The following is a 27,406-nucleotide window of genomic DNA, read 5'->3' on the forward strand; positions in this document are numbered from 1 at the left end:
GGTGAGAATGTCCCATCTAGAACAACAATGAGCTACAGCCGACAATTAGTATATGAGTGGCTCTGACTTGCAATGGGGGTTGTAAAGTTGTGAAAAATATTCTGTGGCTGTTTCACCCCCGGTTAAGAAGCCAGACCACGGAAGAGGTGTAAAACTCTAAATGGTTTGTGTGCTGTCCACATGAGACTGATTTTAACATAATTCAAGATGTATTAACTTTACTGGTCCTGTCTCACTGTAGTTACACATATTATTTCAAAATAGCAGTGTTTTGTGAAATTATTGTGTTATTATGACTTAACCCAGACTCAAATTTAGTCTGCTGGTATGAAAGTCCTGGACTCTGCTTGTTCCCCACCACTGGCCACTGTTACATTGTGCAGTGTAGGGCAGTGCTTCATGCATCCACAAAATAAACCTACATTAGGTCTTAATAAAATCCAACATTCACATAAGTCTCCTCCTAAACATATTTGTGATTGCAGTTTAGATGTGTATGAATGTTTTAGTAAAATGAGCAAGTATGAAATACAAATTTAAGTGCTGAATCATCCATCCACCCATTTTCTTAACCGCTTGTCCACTCAAAGGTCACACGAGTGCTGGAGCCTATCCCAGCTGTCATCGGGCCTGTCACCCTGGACAGGTCGCCAGTCCATCGCAGGGCAAACATACAGAGACAGACAACCTTTCACACCTATGAGCAATATAGAGTCACCGATTAACCTAACATGCATGTCTTTGGAGGTGGGAGGAAGCCGGAGTACCTGGAGCTGTAGAGTTCTGCTATTTTTCTTGAGGAGCACAATGAAAAGCCTGTTGTGATTCTTTTTACACATGTATGACTCAGCGCATGGCAACAAATACACTCTGTATACTCCGCAGTCATCAAATAGCTGCACAGCATACTTATAAATAATGAGTAATGCATCTTTAAATGGTTCAATCCCAGATTTAACATGCGCACATATGCATGCAAATCTCTCCATACTCACAATGATCTGCTCTTGTGACAGTATATATATTGTAGCTGTAACTGTGAAGGTGTCAAAAGACTGATTGGCTGAAACTGCGCTTGCTACCAGTCCCTTTGGCAGTGTTGTCTCGCTTCACTCGCTAGGTGACAGCTTTTATATTACTCTCATACTCAGACTGCTGCATTACTTTGCCTGGATGTAGGTTTTAAGAGCTACCACCCTCCTTCACACACATTCCCCCCACCCACACAGTGCCCAGGTTTTGATAGGCACAAAATAGCCCCACTGCTGAGATTGCTCTTTAGTTCAAAGAAAAAGTTCAGCTTGTACTGCTGAACAGGTAAAACCACATGCTATATGTACATGTAACATGCAAGCAGGTGCAAATACATGTTTGCAACTTACAAATATATTCATATACTGTATTGTTTCCACACACATGATTTACTTTCAACATTGTGTATTTAGGTGTTTATTTTACATGTTATATATATTTTTTATTTTAAATGGTACATCATCTATTGTATAACCATGTAAACTTAATTTAATCTGACATTTCAGAAGTTCAAAGGTTTCTCATCTGAATTTTATTGATATTGGCTAACAGGTTGTCTCATGGTTGACACTGCAGAAAATCTGTTTTAGCTTGTTGTTTTTTTAATCAATCATCATTCCCATCTCCCTCTCTTAGTGTAATTACTCAGTCAATTAAATATGGAGAGATAATTAGTCCACATAACATGATAATCATCTACAGATGGCTCTCTTTTCCTCTCAACCGAAGTCATTAGTACTGCAGCTTTTTTTACCAATAGATTTTATGCAAATTTATTTTTATAAGTTTCTTTTACAGATTATCAACATAAGTGTCACATTCTCTCTCCCTAATTATTACTAGACAAACATTACTTAGGAGGATATAATAGCTTTCTACTGCCTGTCTCTTCCTCTTTACATCACTGTCACCTGACCATACTTCAAACAGGAGCGGTTATTCCCTTGGGTAATTTAAATTCAGCGGACATGTGTTGAAGGAATCTGTGATAGAAGATTGTGGAGAACAAACAACGCAGGAGCAGTTAGAAACCCTAAGTTTCAAATCTGGGACCTTGTCAGACCTTCAGAGTTGAATATCTGACAGTTGATGAGCGCAGCAGACAAGTTCTGGAGAGTTTTTAAAGATTATTATATGCTTATGAATGATACACAAAACTGTATGTCTTCTATTTTCTTTGCTCAACCACAAATAAAGTCAGTATAGATTATAGTGTTGACAGGCGATTTTCTACACCGGCAGCTTGCTTTCCAGTAACAATAATACCTATTATTTATGGGTATCTCTTGACAGGGTACTGCACCTATAATTAACTTGAATGTTAAGCCCACTGAGTATGCAGTGGAAAGTGTGAACCTCATGGTTTTCTGAATTAATTTGTGATAAAATGTGACCTGATCTTTATATAAGTCAAGAATATTAACAAATATGATGCCTCAACAACTAACATACAAAAAAAAGTCTGATCTTTATTGAGAACAACTATAAAAAACAAGTGTCTAAGTGATAGTGGAAAAAGTATGTGAACCCTTGAAATTAATTACTAGTTGACCCCCACTAAGCAGCAATAACCTCTATCAGGTGCTTCCTGTAGCTGTGGATCAGACCTGAACATTCTTCCTGCAGAACTGTTTTAGCTCTGTCATATTCTTTGGACGTCTCGTGTGTGGCTCTCTTCAAGTCTTTTCATAGGAACTCTGTTGAGTTGAGCTCTGGGCTCTGACTCGGCCACTCCAAAAGGTGGATTTAGTTTTTCTGAAGCCCTTCTGTTGTGGACGTGCTCCACACAACTTCACCAGAGCTTCAGCTGACGTACAGACATTCTCACATTATGCTGAAGAATTTTTTGATACACTTGGGAATTCATCTTCCCTCCAATCTCTGCAAGCTGGTCAGGCTGATTGGGATGATGTTTTCATGATATGCAGTGGCCTTTTTATGCCAGATGTAGTGCTGTAACTTCAGGCGTGCAGCAATGTTCTTTTTAGTAAGCAGCAGCTTCCTTTGTAGTGTCCTGCCACAGACACCCTGCCAGTTCAATGTATTATGTACTGTAGACTCATGAGCACGGATGTTAGCCAATTCCAATGATGCCTTCACAGACAGTGATATACAGCACAAATAATCCTTGTAAAATAGAGTTATAATAAGTAACCTGACTAATAGTGCGATAACTGTGAAGCTGCTACAGACAAACCTTGTGTGTTGGGTAATTATTGTAACATTTAACCTACTTTATTTGGAGCTCAGGTGGCCCTAGGCATGCACCCCTGCCTTCTCCTCGTCCTATCTCTGACACACACACTAACACACACACACACATACATGGCTGTTTTACACTCATTGGAAAAGTGTGTCGGGTGGTCTCTTGTGGCTTTTTTTTTTCTGTATCATGAACATCAATTTTATTTTCACTTTCAAATCGGTCACAAAAGAGGAATCAATAATCACACCAAGCACAACAATGTTGACCATCATCTATTTATAAGGTCTGCAGTTTTATTCTGTTTCACATAACCCAATACTATAAAATGTAATACTTGTATCATCAGTTTCATTTTACAACAGAGGTCGCTAACCTCAATGCAGTTGATTAAATAAAACATACAAAGCAGCTCTTATTCACCTTCCCACTTGTGAAATAAAGTGTTTACAAATTATTAAAGTTAATCAGTTTAATTTGATAAGTCACACTTGTAAAGTGCTTTAATAAGATTTAGTCATTAATCTCCTGATGATAGGGCCTATTAGTATAAGAGCAAAAAGGCAATTTGTCCACTCAGCTCCTAACATTAAAACATTTAGATCAATCACTGACTACTTCTTAGCCAATAACTGTCTAGTAAAAACTAATGTTGTTTAAAATGCATCCAGTAAGCACAACCTATATGTGTTTTTCTTCCTCAACACTGAGCAGCTCCCTCTGCGATCATAGCGGAGGAGAAACTGGGTGAATCAGTGACAGATCTGCGGCGCTGACTGCTGACATGCGAAAGAGAGAGCTAGTGCTTTGGCAGATGAAGAGAGAGAAGAATATTGCTGAGGGTATTAGAGAAATCCATGACTGTCTATCATCAGGCGAACGAAGGCATGTTCAAGTGGAGATGAATGGCCTCGTTGATGGGGAAAGCTTGTTATGGTAGATGTGTTTGCTACAGCAGCTACAGGGGGGTTCATATTCCAATAAATATTTGATGGGCGAGGGTGGCTGAATTAGGGTGTGTGTTTGTTTGTGTGGTGGGGGGGTTGGCTATTTTTTTATGTGTGACTAGAAGTGTTTGCATATCTATGAAGATCCATTTGAAAGGAGTTTTAAATTAGGGACATCACTTTTTCCCTCCATTTCCCAAGTGGGGAAATCTTATTTTATTCTCCTTTCCGCATCATTCTTTCCATCTCCTCTATTATCCTCTTCACTGCTGCTCGTGCCTCCATCCATCTTCCGGTCTATCCCTCTGAAGGCTGATTGAGGAGATGTATTGTGTACGCTCAGCAGTACCTGCATCAGCCAAGCTGATCTGAGAAAAGTTATTTGTTCCTTTATGACTTCAAACAATATGGGATATAATATAACTCCCAGCCTCCTCTTGAAGAGCATAATGAGGAGTGGATTCATGTGAGTTTACAGCTGCGCTGACGAGTTAAAGTTATATTGTGAATCTACTCGTTGATGTGTGTTTTAGGAGAAGCTGTTACTCTAATTATTTGGTTAAATAATGTGGATAGTTTGTGAGGGCAGACTGCCGGAAACAATAATCTTAAATAATTGTAAGGCTGTAGAGTCACAACCCAGAAGTTTAGCAGTGAAAACAGCTCCATCTCATACATAGCCCACACTGGTCCAATTTGAACTGATGCACTTGGTCTAAATGAATTGTGGTTTCTTTTGTTAGGTGATCTGGCTCAGCTCTAGCTTCAGCCAAGCTTTTCTTTTTAGACCTGAAATAGAGTGCACCTGTATCATCATCAGTCATGGTCATAGCTGGGAAACAGCAGCATAATCATTAATCGTGGGCTGGGCGTCCTCCGCCTGACTCAGCACCTCTGGTCTCCATGATCTAAATTCAAATGATTGCTCCTACTATAGGCAAACCTTAACTCTTGACAGTAAAAGTTACTTTTTCACAACTTTATATAATCTTTTTCTTCTTGTTCAGGTCCGCTGAGAGGGCTGAGCCTGGTTCTACCCTCTCCAGGATTCTAGTTCATCTCAGCCAAACATTATAATAACAATTACACTCTCTGCCATTCCTGTGGACAGTTTACATTGTTTTCAACAACCTCTGCATCACCTTGGCTGTGGGTGGAAATACCAGAAACATGGCATAAACAGTGTAATACACATCATCCAAAAATGAGGTTGGTGTGATTTTTCATGCCCAATTAACTATTCGGAAGGACACAGGTCAGCAATCAATAACTTAATTGGTTTCGACAGGTGAACAAAAATGAAAGATTGCTGGTTGCAGTGAATAATGTACACACAGCTTAGCCTCTAAATCTCAGTGATTTTAATGAGACCATGCATGTATTGTGAATAATGCAGGTGACTGAATTATTCAAAGATCAAATATGATCTTTGGTTTCTTGCATTTCAGATGCCCTCATTAAAAAAGAGTTCTGCTTTATTTGTTTTATGAGCTGTACAAACATTAAATCTGTTCTAACCTGGTTCTTATTCTAATTGTATACAGAGAGAACATCAGATGTTACTTGTTCTTTCTACTGTAAAGTGTGATAAACACAGCATATTTCCAGATAAAAATGATGACATGGACTTTAAAAACTCTAGTGCGCTCTCCAAATAAGGTTCCTGAGCAAGTGGGAAAGTGCCGACTTGACATATTGTAAACTCCTCCCCCAGGAAAACTGTGCCACCTGTACTGACAACAAGCTGATGAATCGGAGCAGCAGTTTTGCAGCTTTGCACCTGCTCAACACTCTGAAGTATCCTCAAAAGTGTGTGTGTGTGTCCTGTAGCATCAGTTTAGTCATCAGTCCAGTGGACGCTCTCGGAGGAAGCTGACATGACAGGACAATAACGGTTTCTCAAGCTTGATTGGACATGGCAGGGGCTTGCACGTCTAGTCGCTGTGCTGCAGCCTGGAAGGACAAGCTCAGCTGTATAAATGTAATATGAGAGGCAACACGTTCCTTTCCCTCCTGTCAAATCAAATAAATGCATTTATACAACACATTTTAGTTCAGCTCAATGTTTTGAATTTACAGCTCACAACTTTCCTGTTTTGTTGAGTCTCACTGCTCTTATGAATATTGGATATTGACCTCACAGATTTTTCAGGTGCTCATGAACAATGTTGCAGCTGTTAACTGACTCTTGCTGTGTCAGTGTTGTGCTTACTGTGCTGTCCCCAAGTAGTTGATATTTATATTAGGGTTATTAAGTGTACATGATGGGTGAGTAATAATTACAATCATAATTATTTATTTATTTGTTCCTGAGGGAATGAAGAGGGCAGAGGTAGTGACTTAGTCAGCATGTCCATGAGTTTTTGTATTAATGAGGATGCAACTCAGTGAGTGGTCATCTACTGTGGAAGGACAGGCTGTTCACTGTTTGGAAAAAGAGCATGACTTATACTGTACTCATACAGTAAACCTGATCAGACATGGTTGGAGGTGCCACTTCTTATATCTGCAGGTCTGTGAAAAAGGAATTCAGTTTCCTCTGTCAGATAAACCAATCTGTTAAGCAGAAATTCTGTTAAGCAGTCAGGTGATCATGCACAGCACTGACACGTCAAGCAACTTTCTTATTATTCCCAAAGTCATCTCACATGCACCATTATTAATCTCTTTCTGATTGAAATGTCTATAATAAATTTAACTAAGACAGAGGTTGCAATGGGTTAATGACTGATAATAATTCTTTTTTAATATTATCAACATGATCTAAAGATGAACCAGGATTTTCGTGAATCGTCACAACTGACTCTCTTTTTGACGAGGTGGTTAATCCTATTTGTTTGTCTGTGTTTTTGCAGGAATCTTGGAAAGTCAGGACTCAGAGTATCTTGCTTAGGACTGGGTGAGTAGACTCTGCACTCTTATTCACATGACAAGACACACTACATGAACTATACATATGTATATGTATGTATGTTTGATGTGTCTACCCTACTCAGTACAATATGTGTAGTCATAGATGAGCTTTGCCTATAAGTAATATTCCACACTTAGAGGTACAAAATGCAACTTTGGGGAATCAAGCTACTGTAGCAGCAGCACGAGACTCAAATATCAATTCTCTCCTCATTACTCAGCCCTCCCTCTCGCTGCCCTGCTACACTCAGCACAGTCCTTCAACTAACACGAGATGTGAAATTACAGTAAATAAGAAATCATCACACCCCTAAAATCCAATTTACTTGTTAGGGAAGGAAATTTAGTTCAAAACTAAAAATGCATAAAGAAAAAGGAAATGAAGTCAAATCAGAGTAAATGAACAATAAAGCCGAAGAAATTCTGTGCTCAGTGTGACGTGTGATTGTGGATTGAAGAGCGTGTGAAACTGATGTGGCAGATGTGACACAGATACCTTGGTTGAGTGAACACACATCTGTCCTAAAGTCAGAAGATCCTGAATGACTGTATTTCAAAGTAGTGACACAACCAGAAGTATAATACTTTAAGATGTACTGTTCAGTATCAGATCTGCCAGTGTCCTCGGGATTAGAAAAAACACTATCCTCACCTGCTCAGAAGAAGCCCCTCAGGGTGCAGATCGGCCCCCACAGCTTAGATCGGATCAAATCGTCTACTGCTCATGGGACATGAGCTTTAGGCAGCTTATATGGGCTGACCTTCAGCAGGATGTGTTCACAAACAACACTGAGTCTGTTTTTGGTCAGCAGTGGTAAGAGACGGGGAAAACGATGGATCATGATGTTGTTTCTACCTGGTTTGCCTGTGAGTTTGAAAACCTTCCAGTTCAGGTTTAAACTTCTGTTGATTATTTATCACACTGCGGAGACCTGTGCATCTCCCTTTAACGTCTACAAATCCTAGAGTCAATATGTACGTCTTCTGCTGCTAAGCCTGCCTACATTTACTGAGGGGCTCTTGCTGATTTCATATGGAGGGATTTCCCATGCATGGATTTCAGCATGGCCCACTTTACTTCTCTCAGCTGCTCCTGTCTGCTCTGTTTACACATGAAACACCATCTCACCACATTTGGCACAGAGTACTGACTATTTTTAGGTTTGTGATAAATGCATCATTTGGGAAGCATTAAATATCACTGAAAGCACGGTGTTAAACTTCTTTTATTTTCACTTTGACAGGCCTAACCTGATTATTAAATGTCCCCCTGCATTGAAGGGAATGTGTTTTCTTGTTGCTCCACTTAGTGCAGATTGACATTGAGCATGTGCAGAGTTTAGAGCTGCTTTCACTTTTAAAGATCCGTGGATTCTTAAGTTAATGTGAAGAATTGTGACAAAGAAATCATGATTTATAGTATTTCTACTTCTCCTACAACATACTGTGAGATTAACTGATTAAAACCTATTTACTGTCAGGTGGTTTCAATGAGCGAATCAGGTGCATTTATGATCATAACGAGGACAAACAGAAGTGACAAAGCTGCCTCAAGACATGTAATGAATTAAAGGTACCGTGAAGTTGAATCAAAAGGATTTTTCCTGGTGTCGCTGGCAGATTACACTGAAAGAGACTTCTTGGTACCAAGTAGAACTGCTGTTTTTCATGGTGTAATGTCTGGCTCCCAGGCCGCCTCTGAGCGCCGTAACCCCAGGTGGTTCACGGTAGACAGAGAGGTTTGACTCAAACTGGCTGAACTGCACCATGCAGAAAAGGTCAGTATAATGCCAGCTGCCTGCCACATGCTGCGCCCTGGGCGAACATGATGCTGGCAGGGGAGAGGAAGAGAGGGCAAAGAGCAGGATGCTCAACGGTGTTGAACTGTCTCACTTGAAGGAATACTGTCCGGACGCAGTGTTTGTACATACAGTGTGTGGATACAGTACACAACTCCACCTCCGTTTAACAGCAAAACTGAGCAGCACAACACCCATGACAGAGCTGTAGATAGAAAAAGTAATAAAACACATATCCACTCTTAATAAATCTTGATTAAGTCAATTGTTTCCATTACTCCCTGGTTTTGTGAACTAAAGCCAGTAGGAGATGCAACTGTCACAGGAGTCGCACTCTTTAAAGAGCGACCGCATGATGATGCCCTGAGAGAAACAGTGCCTCACCAGCACAGACTTCATTTACATAATGTTTTAATCAGCTGAAGACTTCTTTTCACAGAAAACCAGTCTTTTTGCTGTTCAGAAATCGCACAGGCTGTTTGCACAAATGTAGTCGCAAATCCCGAGATTGAGGGCGTGCGATGTTACCACTAGACGATCCAGCCGCCAAGTGTGGGTTTTACTGCTTTAGAATATATTATGTTTACGGATATTCTTGAAAATATATTTCTTATGGATTGATGGTTCACAGCTACACTGTGACTCAGGATCTTAGGCTGCTTTTAGAACAATGAAACCTGCAGGATGCGTTTTAGACTTAGCTTAGCTATTTAATGATAAAGGAGCACAAAGACTTTGACATGGAGTGGCTCACTTACAAATTATTCCTTTATACAGCTACAGACAAAGTAATAAATGATTGTTAAAGTTTTTTAAAGCCTGTACCTTATATATATGTCCTGTTTGACACTATCTTTGTTGGGTATTAATGCACAATTACACACTATCTGTGAAACTGACCATGTCATTGTACTTTAAATCTTAAATCGTCTTTTTTTGCTTTTTTTTTTGCTTTTTCTTTCTTCTTTTGTTACTGTAACTTTTAGCTGTTGAGTTTGAGCTTGTTTCATTGCAGTCCATTATAACATTCATCATCCTGGATAATTTTCTACTTGGCTGGATTCATTCACCCATATTTGATACAAATTAGCATGTACATAAACTATAGTCAATGTGTTTGGCTGAATAAGTAATAGCTGTATAATTTGAGGATTCCAAGAAATCTAAAGAAAGTATCTTTTAAATGAAAGGTGAATGTTTGTTTTGGATTCATTTGCTGCATGATAATGTTTTACAGGATCTGTTCAGGCAGATTAATTATCATTCTGCACGTTGGACAGAGGGAGGGTTGATGACATAGATGTAGAGGATCCTGAAGAGGATCGATTCTACTCCTGTCTTGGCCGCTCTACCCTTGTCCTGGCAGTATTAATGTCTCTCTGTCTTTCTCTCTATAAACATAGTTATTACCCTCGTCTTTTCCACCCTCTTATGCTTTTGTTTGTCTAAACCAGCATCTGATCCAACATTTACTTGTTTCTCTCTTGCTTTACCTTTTTCTCCTTATTTTTTCAATCTATTCTCACGTCTTCCTGTCTAAAACACATTTTCGCTCAACTCCGTGCCATTCTTGGTGCAGGTATGAGCAGCTTGTTATTTGGTTAAAAGAGGTTGAATAGAGGTTTGTGCTGAGCTGAGCTAAGATGAGTGTCAAGTGGGTCACATACACACACACACACACACACACACACACACACACACACACACACACACACACACACACACACACACACACACACACACACACACACACACACACATACACTTTCATTTAGGTTTCAAGAAAACCATAAGAAAATCACTGGAAGCATGTACTGTAACAGTAATGCTGCCTCTTTCAGCTGGCAGTACTCCAGGTTGAGAAACCTTTTACATTAAAACTAAGTGTAGACTTATTAAAATTAAGTGTTCTGTTTATTATCAGAGTCACACACTGACATTACAACATGATTTATTTCTGTTACACTAGCAATATAGTTTTTTCCCATATACAAACAGACCATAATGTTATCTGAAAATGTCCTGTGTAACAGCTTTTTTCTGTCCTTTCACTAGATAATTTTAGCTGAATTGTTAAAAAAGAAAAAACAGCATCATCCTGGGAGAGAGAGAGGCTTGGAGGGTGGATTAATTGATAAGTGATTAGTGTATTCACCATGACCTGTGCACAGGCAATCTGGTGCTGCAGATAATTCAATATCTCTACAGGGACCTCAGGGAGGGCTGTGGTGGCTTCACTGTGCTGCCAACACACTCGATAGTTCCAATGATGCCAATTGGTGGGAAAACTGGAAAAACAGTGTTTGTGTGTTTGCATAATCATATTCAGTTCAATTTGCTGACAAAACAAAACTGCAAAGCTGATGCAGAAGTTCATGATCAGCATTAACTGAACCACCAGCACTTTGGTGTGAACCTACTTTTTTTCATGTCCTAACACACACACACACACACACATACATGACCACTGCATGTTCATAGTATAATAGAGATTGGCCTTTTTTTCTTTTCTTACTGTCTGCTCTGCTTAACTGCATTAAATCAAAAATTAGATTTAGATTTGATTGATTCAGCACATTCCCTTAGTGCAATATCATATTAAAACTAATAAATCTTCTTTTCACAATGCGTCAGAGAGTTGATGGTTAAACTCTCTAAGGTTTAGAGTGGCACTGTGTCTTGTAAACTTAAATCTCACATCACGAACTGCACTGTGCTGGGCTGTGAGCAAAGGTTGTACCGGAGGATGTCATGCCCTCCTGCCACCCTCATGCACTCTGTTTCTGACAGTTTGGTCAGAAACATACACACTAGTAGCCTGCTGGAGGTCATCGTAAAGGGCTCTCACAGAGCTCCTTTTATCTCTCCTCTCACAAAAGAGCAAATACCAGCTGCCGTGTCGTTGCCCTTCTGTGGCTCCGTCCATCTCTTCTGGTGTAACGGCCGGTCTCCTGGCATCTCCTCCGTGCTCCTCAGACTGTGCAAGGAGACACAGCAGGTTCTGCCTCATGCAACCAATATTGATAAAAACTCAAGCAATGAGACAAATCAATCAGGAAGGACAAGGAGAGAGCATTTGTCTGTGGTCACCATATGCAAAACCATTGTTGTTGTCTTGCTTTTGATTTTCTATTGTACCTTTTCATTTGTTTCATTTGCACCAAAGAAGGTGAAACTGATCACTCGTGGTTCCTGAATGGACAGATTGATGTCCCTATAGTCTAACTGTCTTGACGTTACACTGTGATGATTAAGTGTTTCCTTAACTTTTTTTTAGCACTGTCAGTTTTGCAGAAAATAAGTAATAGCTTTGTATTGTGTTGCATTGTAAGATATTTATGCTGTTCTGCCCACCCTCTGTGAGCAGCATTGTTGTTCAAAGAGTAGACATGACAGAAACATACACAGATATAACGGGAGATGAAGATGATTCAAGTCGAATTGTTTTGAAAAAATCAATAGAAGTGGAAGAGGCAGCAGAGGAGACAAGGGCATGCAGCAGAACTGAAAATAGGTGCAAAAGGAGGGTGTAAGTGCGTGTTTACGATTTAAGAAGCATGCAAGACCTTTAAGCATTAACAAAACACACACACACACGCACAGTAATGAAAAGCACAATTGTACTTTAACTCAGTTGCAAATCTTTTTTTGAAACAGGTTCTGAACCATTCATTGTTATTAAGTTACATGTGAGTCACATAATTAACTTGGTTTAATTACCTTGTAAACTCAATTATGATATAATATTATCATTTCCATATACTGTAGTTGCACAATATAAGTTAAAATGATTAACTTTTTTTGCCTTGTCTACATCAACCAGTACTTCGCAAACAAAACCAGAGATTTACTGCAATTTTTTATTGCAGCAAGAAATTTATCCAAGAAAACATTATGACTCAGCCCTTCTACTGTATCTGTAGGCAGACGGGCTGAAAAACGCTGAAAAAGAGTGTTAGGAGGTCAGTTAAACTGAGACACCAAAGAGAAATGTTTCATCTAAATGTGTGCCATCTATCACGCTGCCAGGCACAGGACTGGATTCAAGGCTCACGAATCAGGCTTAAAGGACTCACACAAAGCTGAAAGACTAAATGAATCTCTTGCCAAATCTGCAACTCTATCTCATCATCCTCTCATTTGTTATGCTTCTCTTATGCTTTCCCCTTTACTTCCCCTTCTCCCCGATATTTCTTCCCTGTCAGTTCTGAATCATCTCATCACCTATCAAGGCTTGATGTGGGGATAAAAAGCAGAAACCTCACCATAAATGGCAAATTATGAAAGTACAACGTGGGAAGTAAGAAGAAAGTGAAGTGAATTTAAAAGTAAAATATTAATGTACATACTCTGAAGTTGTTTTATGAGGAGTTAGTTTAGATTTGCCTGTTGACTTTAACACCTCAGAAAAGATTTACTGTTGTTGCATGGCAACATCAAGTGCCACTTCTGGCACTTTCCACGTCCAGCCACTAGTAAAAAAAAGAGCTGTTTGTTGTCGACGGGGCCTTAATTTCCATCATGCAGAAAGTTCTGTCGGGCCTGTAAGAGCGGTGGTCTTGACACTGAAGGTCTGGGGGGGGGGGGGTGTTCGTCCCATGCTGAGTCTCCCACTCAGACACAAAGCCCAGTGCTGTGACTGGATGTTGTTGACTGGGATTATATTTCCACTATGAGACGGCTTAAAGAGCTGATCAAACACACTGCTACACACACACAGACACACATACGGTCAAACTCTGCCTGGTAAATAACAAACTTTAAAAATACAGTACTGTATAATAATGATTATCTGTAATGACTCTGCTGTAGGTGTAGTTAAGGTTTACTGAGGTTGCCATGGCTACTACTAAAGCAACTTCATCCACCGGTGATTATCGTTGTTTCACTCAGCGGTCCACCTGCCGCTGCTGAAAAACGTTATAGTTGATGATGCACGTTGAGGACTTCAGCTTTCTTCTGCTTCTGATACCTGTGTGGTGAAACCACAGAGTTAAAATAAGCAGGTTCTGTTTATTCAGATAATCAGACGAGTCACGAGAGTCTTTTCATTTAGTGTGAAACTGTGGGCACTGGGAAACAGAGTGAGTGAGAGCAGGGAGAAGTGGAGAATCTCATGGCCTGAAGGTGAATAATAACGAATAAATTAAATATTATACTCAAACTAAATACATATTGACCGGATCAGGTGAAGTCATTGTCATTTTATTATGCGTACAGCCTCTGTATTAGTCTCTGCACACTCTGTGACGTATTGTTGTTGCTACAGATACAATAACACTGTCCACATGTCCATATGTGTCCTTGTGTTAGAACCTGAACTCCAAACTGCACCGAGTGGGCCAGGTCTGCACCTTGTTGGATAAAAATAAATCTGTCATTTCAGGCAATTCATGCATTTTCATGAAGTTCCTTTTACCCCAAATGAGGAAAAATGTGGTAAACAATGTCCTTGGTCCTACTCTGTTAAACACAAAGCAGCACACAGGGCCTCATATCTTGTCAGGCATCCCAGCGTATACCTAAGCCACGCTGTGTTTAAAGGTTTGCACTTGACTGACATGTTCCTGATATAAAAAGGTGTTTCTCCCTCTCTCTGCCTGGCACAGTGGAACAGTTTTAGATAACTAGAACTGTTTTGACATAATTTCAATGGGAAACGCTTTCTGCCAAAACAAAGCTACACGTTTAACTCAGTCAGGGAACGTGCCGTGGATGGTTTAGCCTTTTGTCGGGATTATCGGCATAGTTGGCACAGGCAATCAGGAGCTTGTAGTTAGATTTATATGCACATACGCTCATTATACACACACACAGACTGATATAAGCACAGTGCACAAAGGGTCTTTCAAAGATACCGGGCCGTAACAAACACAAACACTCACACGTGAAGACAGAAAGTGCTAACAGGTACAACACAAGGTGATTCTTTAAGTAGTGAGCTGCAGCTCTGAACAGGACAGATTTTTCTCCTGGGAACTTGACAGCTTCTCTCGACTGGTGACACAGCCTCAGGATTAGTACAGTGTTTACCTCGAGATGTCGAACACACACACACACGCAGGCACCAAGAGAAAGAACTGACGGGACAGAAATGTTTCCTAACGCTCAAATGTCTCTGTCTCTCCAGGTACATGGGTGACATTTGGAGGACAGATAACAGACGAGGTATGAAACGATTTTTTATTTCTACGATTTCTTCTTTGATTTTTTTATGGATTCTGCTTCATGTAGTTCTAAAGGATTCTGTTTATTGATTGACTTTGTTGATATTACGTACAGTTTGACATCGTACAAACCCACAGGATATTTATTTAACAGTTTCTTTGATCTCACATTCATTACATGTGGTACTGTACAGTATATGCCACATACGTAGGCGTGGACATCTCGCATGCAAAGTAACAACAGAGCATTTTCAGCTAAAAGATTTGCAGCACATTACTAATGCACATTTGACTTGATGCTTTTGCACCAGTTGGTCAGAATAAAGCGACACATGACCCAGAGCCCTGTCAGTGTGACTGAAGGACATCTGCCAGTCCATGTTCTTTCAACTGGGTGGTGTTGCAGTAACCTTGAGTAAAACATACAGTACACTTGTTTGGCTGTAAAGCTGGAAAGCCTGCAGACACAGTTAGCCTACAACCTTTTATTGCTCATGCTAGGATGAGCAAGGATGAATGTTACTACACTCAACATCACAAATTTCTCAAAGACTCAGCTGCGATGACTGTGTTCAATATTATACGTACATTTATGTATTTGTTTACTCATATGTTTATGAACTCTAACATGCTCTGCTGATGTTGCTGCTGGGGGTCTTGGCCTTATTCCTCACATGCACGGACACACACATATGCACACACTTAGAGTGACACTTAGGGAGGAGAGAACAGAGCGCACCGCAGGCGACACAGAACAGCGAGTTTATGTAACAGATTTTTTTTTTTTTAACCTCAGGGCTTAGTGACATCAACTCACGTGGTATGCTCAAAGCTTCACAACCCTTTTCTTCCATTATTCTAAACGTCCCCAGTTCAATGTCACTGGTATCACTCGGATACCAGCAGGCATTCATATGGGACTCGCTGGTCAGGGCTGATGTGGCTCACAGAAAATCTGTTTCACACATTGCTTTTTTAAACTCAAGCAATAGAAAACCAGGCATTCCTGCTATTGGAAATGGTGGACATGCAACTTGAAGCGATTCTACAACAGCTACAGCTCTACCATTACATGCAATGCTACTGGGGTGTCCTGAATGTGCTCAGTTCAATGTCACTGTTATTAGGAGCACTTAAAATACCCTACATGTCCTCAGCAGAGTTTAGTGTCCCTGTCCTGATTAACAAGTGGACGACATCTCTGACACACAACACAGTTAATACATGCACTGCGTGTGAGGGCTGCACATACGTGCAAATAGTGAATATTTCTGATAGAAAGGGGATATTAAGTGTAACTAATGGCTGTATTACTATTATACAGAAGATAGAAGATATATTTACCTTTTATAAACCTCTAACAGAGAAAGTTATTTTAAAGTTTGTTTCTCTCCGGTCTTGTCTGACCACCAATATGTTCCCAGACAGAAAGTTCAGAAGAGTGAACGTGGGATGCGAGTTTACATTGCTTACTCATTCAAAAAGGGCAAAAGTGGATCCATAAATAATGAAGTTGAAGAAAAGTATCTCTTGTCAATGTTAACTTTGATGTAGCATGTGTGGAGAGAGTCATAAAATCATCACAAGGCTGTGTGGGTAGTATGTGGGATGTTACTGTGGCCTTGATGCTTGGGGTGGTGAGAAAGACAGTGTTTTATTTTTTCATTACATCTGTTGCATGCACGGAGAAACCTGTTCTCTTGTACCCTTTGTGCCCCACAAACCCAGCAAAACAAACAAACACCACAGAAAGAAGCCTGAAGCGTACCCACCCGTGTATTCACAACAACTCTGTGTTCTTCTGCACGTAGCAGTGGAGGTGCATGTGCACAGCATGTTCGTGTTTTATGATCCTCCACGTCAAGGCTATCAGTCACATTCAGTTCATCTGAAATGACCAGACGTCGCAATCAGTCAGAAGCCTGATTCAGCAGCGATTCGTCACCACTAACACAAACGTCCCGACCTTGTGAATATCGCTGTACGCCCTCCAAGACAGTGATTGACCTTTTGGTTTGTTTATGCGACTCATCGTGAATGAGCAGTCACCAAAGTGTCTTCATCTGTCTTCAGTATGTTTCTTACAGTTTATGAACTCTTGTGCTTCTTGAGCTTCTCTACTTTTCAACGTATTCGTCCATCCAACGCTTTCTTGCAAACTTTATCTTCTATCTTATTTCTTCTGCCTTGCCTCTGCAAAAATAAACTTTAAGTCCACCGTCCTCTTACTTTATTGAAAATTACCCCCCCCCGAGGCTCCTCCAGTTGTGACAGAGATTGTTTCCCATTTACTCTCCACAGAGGCTGGTTACAGAAGGAACACGCCGTTCATTTCCTCTGACATTCCCTTTTTCTTAACATTGTTCTCTCCCTAACTGACCCCTGTTTTTTTTTCTTTAAGCTTTCCATTATACGACTCTGTCTTTTCATTCTGCTCTGTTTGCCTCAGTAGCAGCCTGCAGCTCAGAGACTGAATGAGACATTTTGACAAGTGGGCACAGCTCTGTCCTTCACTTTCAAACACAACTAAACTACTTGTCAGTGATGGATTTCTGTCTCCTTTTCTGCCACTCAGAACTTTTGCTAACACATTTACATCCCCTGGTACCTGAGAGAAACTAATGCATTAGCATTAATGTCTGTTAACCTCAGGTGGTGATCACAGGCTATCACATGCGTCTCTGTAGGTTTAAGATGTCATTGGTTGTGTTCAGGCTCGGTTCCAAAATACAAAATGAGTCATCCACTGTCTGCAATAAAAAATAACTTTTAACACCCATTTTTATTGATTCTTTTAACGTTTTACTGTATAATCTTTAAATCAGCTTTTATGATGTCTTTATTTTATTTCTTATATTACATCTTTTTATCTTCAGTTTTTGTCTCAGTTGTTGTGTGGTTTTATTGTCTGGCCTCATCTCAGGTACTTTAATTGCATCCATCAAAAAACACATTTTATTTCAACAAAAATAAAGATAACAACTGTTGTTGTATCATTTTCTGACACACATTTGGACTGCTGCCCAGCGTGTACTGGTTGCAGAGAGAAGGTTGAGACAGACTCTTTGAGGAGACATTATCTAATTCTTCAGGAGCAACACACCTCCACTGTCTGCCACCACTGAAACTGCAACTCATACAAACACCTACATACTTCAAGAATATACGCAAAGGCAGTCAAACAGATACACACATGTAGGCGTACATGCAGAAACAAACACAGAAGCATCATCTGCACAGACTAATTGTTCTGTCCCCACAATACTCTGCAGGGAAATGATGGCAAATTCACTTAAAGTCCCCATGTAATAGGACTCACCTCTGGGAAATTGGATCACAGTCTGATGGTTTACGGTCACCATGCCTGCACAAATGCAGTGGAATATCTGCACATATGCCATACATGTAGAGCATAAGCACTTTTTTAGTGAGCTATAAGTTGACAGTTCAGTCAAATAATTTTAACACACACGTAATTAAACTGTGATTCCACTTGCTCACAGTCTGCATATCAACAGACTTACAATATATAAATAAATAGTGCCACATAATGAATAGTTAATAGTTATATTAATTAATATTATATGAGGAAACTGTTGTTGAGGACTGCTGCCGTTCAAAGTGCCATTACTTGGAGATCCATTGTCTTATGCAAGCACACTTTGACATATGGCTGTGGGTTGAAATGGCTGAGCTACCCTTAAAGGTAACTCTCCCTGTCAGGGAATTGAACCACAGTCTCCCAGGTGACAGGCAGGGATACTCATATTAATAGTGTTACTGCAGTCGTGTTTAAATTATTTGTGTTTGGCTGAAATTGAGATTTAAAATATAAATAAGTAAACAAATAGTTGTGCTTTCCAGAAATCCCTTTTTCTGAACTACATTGTGTATTGTTAAGATGCACGGCCTTGGTCTCTGTCCCTTCATGGCTTCTTGCCCCTGTTTGGGGTTTGGTCTCATATCTGTTGTATCAAATTAGGCTGCTTGATTCGGCCATTTAGATTTTTTGTGTATAAATAATTCCATGTTTAATAATACTCCAAAATATCTAAGAAATAATATTTTAATAAAACATGAGTCTGAGTAAGGGTTATGGTAGCAGTGGAAACACAGCCCGAGTGCTACTGTACATCTCTTTAAAGGCAGCTTCCTTTGGCAAGAGCCTTAAAAATTCTGCACACTGACCTTCGTGTGTGTGTGTTTCTGTGTGCGTTTCTGTGTGTGTATCCTCTTACCAGGTTGCAGAGCAGTTAATGACAATTGCATATGAGAGTGGAGTCAACCTGTTTGACACAGCGGAGGTCTACGCAGGTGGCAGGTGGGCGTCATGTGAACCTTTTCATATACAGTATATACAAATAAAACTGAAATACAAAACCCCCGTCCAAATGTGTAGAAATAGCTTAAAGATGCAGCTCGCGGTCTATTCATGCCGCACTGGGGCCATTTAGGCGAGAGCGAACTGCTGCGTTGATATTGTAGAGGAGATGTTTGTGAATTCAAATTTCTGTTTAATAACTGCTCCTCATTTGTGTTGCCTTGCAGGGCAGAAATCATTCTAGGAAACATTATCAAGAAGAAATGCTGGAGGTAATGGCAACATTAATGTGTGTGATTGCTTCATCACTCCTGGTTGAGAGAGGAAGATGGAGAAGGGCGATGCGATGTCTGTTGCAAGAGAAGTGTGATAAATGTGTGAATGTGTAATGGACTGTTGTGTTTGATCTTTAGGTGAAACACATCAACATCAATTCCTGCATCGTCAGAGACTGTTTAATTATTATTATTTCTTCAAATCAGACCACGATTATAATTTATACAAATTGGGTATTTCTGCACAGAACAGTTCTGTATAAAAGTCTGTCTGCAGGCGTTTCCTGTTTCCATAGATTTCAAATATTCCCTTTGTGGACTTATTTAAAAACATGCTCAATTTGTATCATTGATCAGCTCTGTAGGAAACAGGGAGGAGAGATTTAAAGTAACATCAAAAGAAATTCAGCTGGAAGTGGTGTCTCCAATGTGTTTATGTGTGTTTGTAGTTGTGCACTTGTTTCTGTATAATGTTGGGTTTGAGAGAAATACATGTGCTGTAGATTAAAAAGTATCAGATTCGTATTATACAATAGATACAGATTAAGCTTAACAAACATTAGAGAACAAAAGAACAGTGGTTTCATTGTTTCTACCTCGTCTCTTAACTAAAAGTAATCTGAGGTACGGCTCTCTCTTTTTGATGTGTCAGTCGAAGCAGCTCTAATGTGATAACATTTAAGTGATTCTCTTCTGGCTGAGTTGGCTAGTGGTTCCATCATTTTGCAGCTTAGTATCACATACTGAGCTGACAACGTTACACCACTGGGCGGTTTGATGCTGCCGCACTAAAGACACACTCAACCTGACATCTTAGGCTTGTCAGAGAGCGCGTTAATGAGTGGAGAGTTGATAAACCACTCCATCCATTTGTGGGAAATGAACGCATAGTCTAACCCACAGCATTAAGTACTGAATAAACAACAGGAACTCGTGACTTCATCATCTCCCACATTTAATTAATAAATCTCAACATAATCTGTTGAGTTTGTCCCTTAATGCAGTGACAACATAAATCATGTGTGCTTGGCTTATTTTTACGGCACAAAGGAAGAAGTAATGGATTTATTGATTTAACAGAGCTCCAGACGTGTAATGACACTAAAGTACGTTTTTTGATTAGTGTGTACCCCTGATTAGTTTATCTCATTTACATTGGTGATTAATGTACTTCAGACACAGTGAGTTCAGCTGAATGTGATTTTAAATGCACGGATTAGCAAGTGGAGCGGAGCTGGTGCTAAACACGTTCAGGATGGGACCACGTGATTGAAAGTTGAGATGCATTTACAGTATGGACTCTATGTCTAAACAAGAGAGTACACTGAGCTGCATCTTTCTTAATCTGTGTCTGCACTTTCTCAGGCGATCCAGCTTGGTTATTACAACTAAACTCTACTGGGGAGGAAAGTAAGTAAGAAACATTTCCATGCTTGACATATTGTAAATAACCAGCTGGGTCTGGTGATATAGTTAAATTTTATTTATTCAGGGCGCTTCACTCAAAGACCTGAGAACACATTATATATATCATATGCATAAAACGAGTGCATCAGCCCAGAAATATCAGTTGACATTATAAAAATTATCTATAGGTTTCTTGTTAGTTTATTTTAATAACAATAAAACCTCAGCGACACCAAAGTTTTCTTCTTTGTTTTGAGCTTTTTTGTGGCAATTTCTCTCTGTTACCAGCCTGAGCAACATCATGTCACATACAGTAACAACCAACAGGGAACAACCAATTCCTCTGCTGAGTCTGTAGAGAGAGAGAGAGGGAGAGAGAGAGTATAAAGAAATCTGTTTTATAACACACACACACACACACACACACACAGGCTGTCAGGCTCCTCGACAGAGACTGGCCAGCTGGGTCTGGTGATAAGGATAAAGTTATTCTCTCCGTTCCTGAGCGTTCCTGCAGGGAGGATTCAGCCCTTCGTCTCTCTGCTCCAGAGTTTGGATGCTGAACAGTTGAAACGGCACTGACCCATTTACAGAAAACAGCCTGATATGCACATTCTGATGTATTTTGTCAACAGGCTGGGGTCAAAAAGTTAGTACTTTTGTAGTATTATTTGTTCTCTTTTCAAGTAATTGATTCAGTACCAGGAAGTTCACAGAATGTCAAAGTCGTACACAAGTACTGCAAGTACTTACTGTATATAAACAGTGTATGAATGCATGTGAATTTTACCATTTTAATTGTTGAAAAGTTGAACTAAAGACCAAAAAAGCAGCTTATCGGTGATTTATGTTTTGTCGCATCAGAGCAGAGACAGAAAGGGGGCTTTCAAGGAAACACATTATAGAAGGTAAGACGTGCAAACACACTCACAGTCTTTTAGTTTTTCATTTACAACAAACTTTCTTCTACTTAGTACTTTGTTGTGCCAGTTCAGTCACTTTCTACAATCTAAAGCTTTGCATGTCTCTCAGGTTTGAAGGGCTCTCTACAAAGGATGCAGTTGGAGTACGTAGATGTTGTTTTTGCCAACCGCCCAGACAGCAATACTCCCATGGAAGGTGAGTCGGCTAATCAGCATTCAGCTTTACACCTAAGCGAGTAATCAAACCACTTGACACTGATGTCGAGCAAGGAAGGGGTAGCGATGCTTCGCAGGGCCCTGTTTATATAGCGGCGCAGCAGCCAGAGTTAGCACGTCTCACACAGGGCTCAGAGTTCACACGCACAGGTGGCTGCATTCAGATGAGGCAGTGCAGAGCAAATGGTTGGTATTTCTGTGGAAATGGTATTAAAGCCACATCTGCTTCAGGCACATTGTTAGTCACTTTGGAGATTTTTATCAACAAGACCAAAGAAAACTATGAAAAGAATGGCTAAGTTCTAAGAAATTAAGCAAATGTGATGTGAAATGGAAACATCAAATTACCCCCTGCTGTTATTAGAATACTGGGAGTTAGTAGATGAAGCTAAACAGCTGGTGGTGTTAAACCACTGCTGAAGAAGAGTAATTATAAAACGACCAAAACGAAAAGTGTGACATTTAGGAGTTTTTTACGAACTAGAGTTTCTGGCATCTCTGTCAAACTTCTTCGTATGAATCAAATTTCCACAAATAATGAAACGCAGTGTTTTACATCATCAGTGTGTGTGGTGTCTTTATTTCAACTAGTGAGGTTAGAGCTGTGTTAAACTCCTTTAAGATCCATTTCCCTGCACATGCTGTGCAGTACAGCTACAGTGTTACATAATTCATTCAAGAAGCAGCTTATTAGTGCTGTATTAGATCCTCATTAACGATTATAAATGATTTGTGTGGCATAGCCAATTAGGTTTCTCACAATGTTTTATGAAATAGTGTCCAGAGATCATCAGTAAGGACACTGTGCAGAATGTTAGGTTTACTCTCATTCAGGGGATTTTGTAAATATGTTTCTGTGAGTTAAATCCACATAGGTTTAAACTAGAAGAATCTGCAACTGTCCAGTCGAGTTAATATGACTTCAATTACAATACATCATTAGTAATGTGGCAGTTTGCTTGAAAATCATTAAGAGATTTTTACATTTTCGAAGCTACAAATGTGATAAAAGGTCTTTTTTTTATAATTCAGTGCAGCTGTGTAGAAAGTGATATTGCACACTCACAAATATCTTGATTTCCTCCTTTTCTCATCCCTCGCCTCTTTATAGATTTTTAGTGCAGTGCAAACTCAGCTTTCTTTTGCTCACCATCTGCACTGACTGCCCCTTTTCCTTGAGCTCCTAGCTTCATTGCCCTTGCTTCTTCAAACTTCTTTTGTAGTCCCTCTTCTTCTCTGGTTCAATCGTCCGGAAATCGAGGCATTTAAATAGTAGCGCAGCTTGTCGTTGAAGACACACTGAGCTGGATGGCAGGAGGGTGGGCAAAGGGACGGAGAGAAACACAGAACGAGCAAGAGATGGGAGAGAGACAGAATTGTGTACTGTGTTATTTCGCTTGGCAGGATGGCATTAGTAAGGCATCTGTGTTTTATGTTGAAAATGATCACTTACGAAACGAAAACCTGCTTTTTAGCTCTTAATTATATATTATTGTGCTTATCTACTCCTACTAAAGTTCTGCTCCATCTATCGCTACCTCTTGCTTGTCAGCCAGTGTTTTTTTTTTCCAGCCTTCTTATCCCTCCTAATTCATTGTCTTTCCAAGAAGTGAAATGCAAGGGTCCTGCCACAGTGAACGATTGCAGTATAATTGGAGTAAGTGCGGGGTGATGATGAATAACCTTAATGACAGTCCTAATCTGAGTTTTTGTTGGCTCTGACTGCCTTTGGCTCAGACAGTCAGATGTGTTGGAGCTAATTGCATCATTAAAAATGCAGCGGCTTGAATGTGATCAGAGGGGCTTTAGTATGTGAGCTTGTTAGTTTGTCCCCGGAGTCCTAGAGATGGGTTATGAGCCGTCAGCAGGTAAGAGAGACCTGAGAAGGCGGGAGGGCCGCTTTTCTTCATCTGTTCATCACAAACTGATACAACATTTAAAAAATCGAAATAAAAAAGCTGGAGCTCCTTCGAGGCCACCGTTTGTTGGTCTTGTTTTCTTGGTTTCATCCCTCTTTTTGGGGACTGTTAATTAATACCGTATGACTAATGTAATGTTGCTATTTGTCTATGTCCCTCCAGAGATTGTTAGGGCCATGACTTATGTGATCAACCAAGGGATGGCAATGTACTGGGGGACATCTCGGTGGACGGCCATGGAGATCATGGTAAGAAACAAGGAGCTTTCAGAATGAAATAAAAATCGTCAAGTTGATAATTATTATTCAGTGAACTTGTATTATAGTAATAAAAGGTCTTTAACTCAAGTGAAACAGATTTGTTTCTAAACAACACTTAAGGAGCAGAATAGGTGTTAATTAGTACAGTTGGTAGTCAAGCAAACACCCATTATTGAGTTGCTGCGCACAGTTTGATTCTGAAAGTCAGAAATGAGGAGTGCAATTATTGTTCTTCTGTAATACAGTGTCAAGGGAAAGTTTCATGCTGTTTTAGCAGATTAGATCTCATAGCTTAGGTAGGAGAATAATAGAAAACGAACAAAAGAGCCACTTTACAGAAACAGGAAATCCTGTTCTTCTGCACTGAGAGGATTGTTAACTCAGTCATCCAGGGATCCATAGAAAGCAGGTCTGACCTTGACCTGTTTAGGGCAAATTATTAGCAGCTTATTATTATGTGCCGTGTAAGACATGTTGCTCATACAAATTCATGGCTAATATAGGGAAAATGGGAGGCAAATGGAAAAATGGACTGTTTAAAAGTTTGAGGAAAAAGTTTTTTTTTGTTTTTTTTTTGAGGAAGAGTTCCCACTGAGGCCCAGCAGAAGAACAAATCGACCTCCTGGACTAAGTCTCACCACATAGACAGGGGTTTGGAGCCAAAGTACAGAGTTATGAAATGAACACGCCTAAAGTGACATTTAAGGACCCAACACACATTCTTTCCTTCGTCTTTCTCTCTGGTCTCTTAATCTCCCTCCCTCCCCCTCCAAGCACAGCATGTTGTGTTGACATCCTCTCTCTGTGATCACGGTGAAAGGGAGCAGATATCTTTGTAGAACACAAGCCCCGATGAAAGCCGTGTAATTTAGATAGCATCAATAATGAAGGGGCGGCAGGCGCGGCTTTAAAGTGTACGTGACAAGGAAGCGATACAGTATTCATACACACACACACTTGGACACACACGCTGGAGGCGCATGTCGCGGGCTGCAGCACAGAAGGGCAACTTGTAATTTGTAAGTTGAGTGATGGCCCTGACATTATCCTTGCATTACACTGAACAGCATCACCCTCCCACTGCTCGCTCATCCTGACGAGTGTGACCCAGCAGGAAACGTACAAAATGAGAGCGGTTAAAGAAGCAACAAGCAGACCACGTTTATGTGTGTGTGTGTGTGTGTGTGTGTGTGTGTGTGAGAAAATTTGAATGTGGAGATTCGAGAGATATGGATGAGAATATTGATTGGCTTACCACTTGTGAGCTGTGGATTGGAGTTTGTGCCAGAGGCCAATTAGCACCACCCCTCTCCCATGTCTTACGAGTTCACCCCATCACAATCTCTCTCGCCTTTGGCCCCTAACCTCAACTACACCACAACAAACATGCATCAGTTCTTTTCATGCTTTCTTCTCTCTCTTTATCTCTAGGAGGCGTATTCAGTGGCGAGACAGTTTAATCTGATCCCTCCGGTGTGTGAGCAGGCAGAATACCATCTCTTCCAGAGGGAGAAAGTGGAAGTGCAGCTGCCTGAACTTTACCACAAGATAGGCAAGTATCTTCTGTTTGGTGTGTGTGTGTGTGTGTGTGTGTGCCTGGTGACGAAATGCGACTAAAACAAAATGCTGACACAAGCATAAAGCACAAGAACCTGTCTGTGGGTCATAACCTGGTAAGGAAGAGTTAGTCAGATGAATATGAAATTTGAATCAGTCTCTGTTGTTCACTTTCGTCACCGTTTTAATCACTCTGTCTCCCTGACACAGTTTTCGCATGTTTTTTTTTCTTTGACGTGTCTTTACTAAAACTCTCTACTGTCTCCATGGTGACAGGAGTTGGTGCCATGACGTGGTCACCGCTGGCGTGCGGCATCATCACAGGAAAATACGAGAATGGCATCCCTGAGTCTTCTCGGGCCTCCATGAAGGTAGGAAAGCTCCTTTTTGTTATTATTTGGTTCGTGTACAAAATCTGAGCGGCTGCCTGCTCTGTTCCCAGAATAAAAGCGTAAATCAGAGTAAAAGCACAATAACGAACTTATGCAAACATCATGAGACAAATAAAACCTAGAGCTGGGACATAAAGGAACTGGTCCATCTGTTACCTGATACTGTAACAGATGGAGATTCTCACTGTACCTGCTTCACTGAACTAATTAGGGTGGATTTAATTCTATACAGAATATCTTTATAAAAGTTATATATATTTTTTAATCAATGACCAATGAAAAATAAAAGGAAAATACAAAACTATGCTTGTTTTCCCTAAAAGTACTTTTTCCTGCCTGTTAAACATAAAGCTTATTTCCGCACTGAGGCACAAAACTCCAACTACAGGTCAGAAGTAGACACTGGTTGATTTTAGGGGTCACAATCAAAAAAGTAAATGTGCAACACTGAAGGTTTTCAAGGGAGAGTTTGACATTTTAGGAATTAAGTTTACATGAGAAGATCAATATCTCTCTCAGATCTCAGAGTGTTTGCTAGGAAGCTTATCGCAGCTTATCAAAAAAGACTGAACACAGAGGGGAAGGCGCTTTATTCCAAAACAGAAGTAGAAAAATCAACAAGTTCATGTTTTGCAGGAGTTTCTGTAACAGACTTAAAATATGTGAGCGTCACATGTTTGTAGAACGACTTGAAAAAGTTTTAAAAGTAGTCAAAGCCAAGTTTCAAGGTCATGTTGTCCTGAGTTCATCCCATCCGGTACGTCTGTGATCCTGGTCTGTGCAGAGGAAATAGATTTAAATGAAGTCATGTCTGTAATGCCTAATCCTCTGTTGGTGCAGTGGATAATTTTCCGTTACATAACAAGGCCGGGGAGCTTACTTTTGGTCAGTACTCCTCCAAGCCTCCACCTCTTGACTTCTCCTTGACTTTTCTCTCCTCAATGACTTCACTTCTCCACTTGTTCTTTTTATTCTCGCACTTTCTTTTTATCAGATTATATTCGTGTTCTGCCTGTTTTTTTTTGTTTGTTTTTTTGTTTGTTTAAATGATCTCTCTCATTCCTCACTTGCTCAC

The 27,406-nt window shown here is 40.2% G+C and overlaps 1 protein-coding gene across 2 annotated transcripts in view; it reads left to right on the top strand.

Moving 5' to 3' along the window:
* The window catches only part of kcnab1a (potassium voltage-gated channel, shaker-related subfamily, beta member 1 a), a 70,604-nt gene that overhangs the window by 38,379 nt on the left and 4,819 nt on the right, over positions 1-27,406 (top strand). For both annotated transcript variants that reach the window (XM_026363302.1, XM_026363311.1), the window contains exons 2-11: positions 7,038-7,081; positions 15,025-15,062; positions 19,303-19,382; positions 19,610-19,654; positions 21,023-21,067; positions 21,929-21,972; positions 22,097-22,183; positions 24,285-24,370; positions 25,814-25,934; positions 26,216-26,310. In XM_026363302.1, coding sequence (XP_026219087.1) covers positions 7,038-7,081; positions 15,025-15,062; positions 19,303-19,382; positions 19,610-19,654; positions 21,023-21,067; positions 21,929-21,972; positions 22,097-22,183; positions 24,285-24,370; positions 25,814-25,934; positions 26,216-26,310 — 685 coding nt within the window. The remainder of the gene's footprint in view (positions 1-7,037; positions 7,082-15,024; positions 15,063-19,302; positions 19,383-19,609; positions 19,655-21,022; positions 21,068-21,928; positions 21,973-22,096; positions 22,184-24,284; positions 24,371-25,813; positions 25,935-26,215; positions 26,311-27,406) is intronic.

Source organism: Anabas testudineus, chromosome 13 (genome assembly GCF_900324465.2).
Source record: "Anabas testudineus chromosome 13, fAnaTes1.2, whole genome shotgun sequence".
NCBI lineage: Eukaryota > Metazoa > Chordata > Actinopteri > Anabantiformes > Anabantidae > Anabas > Anabas testudineus.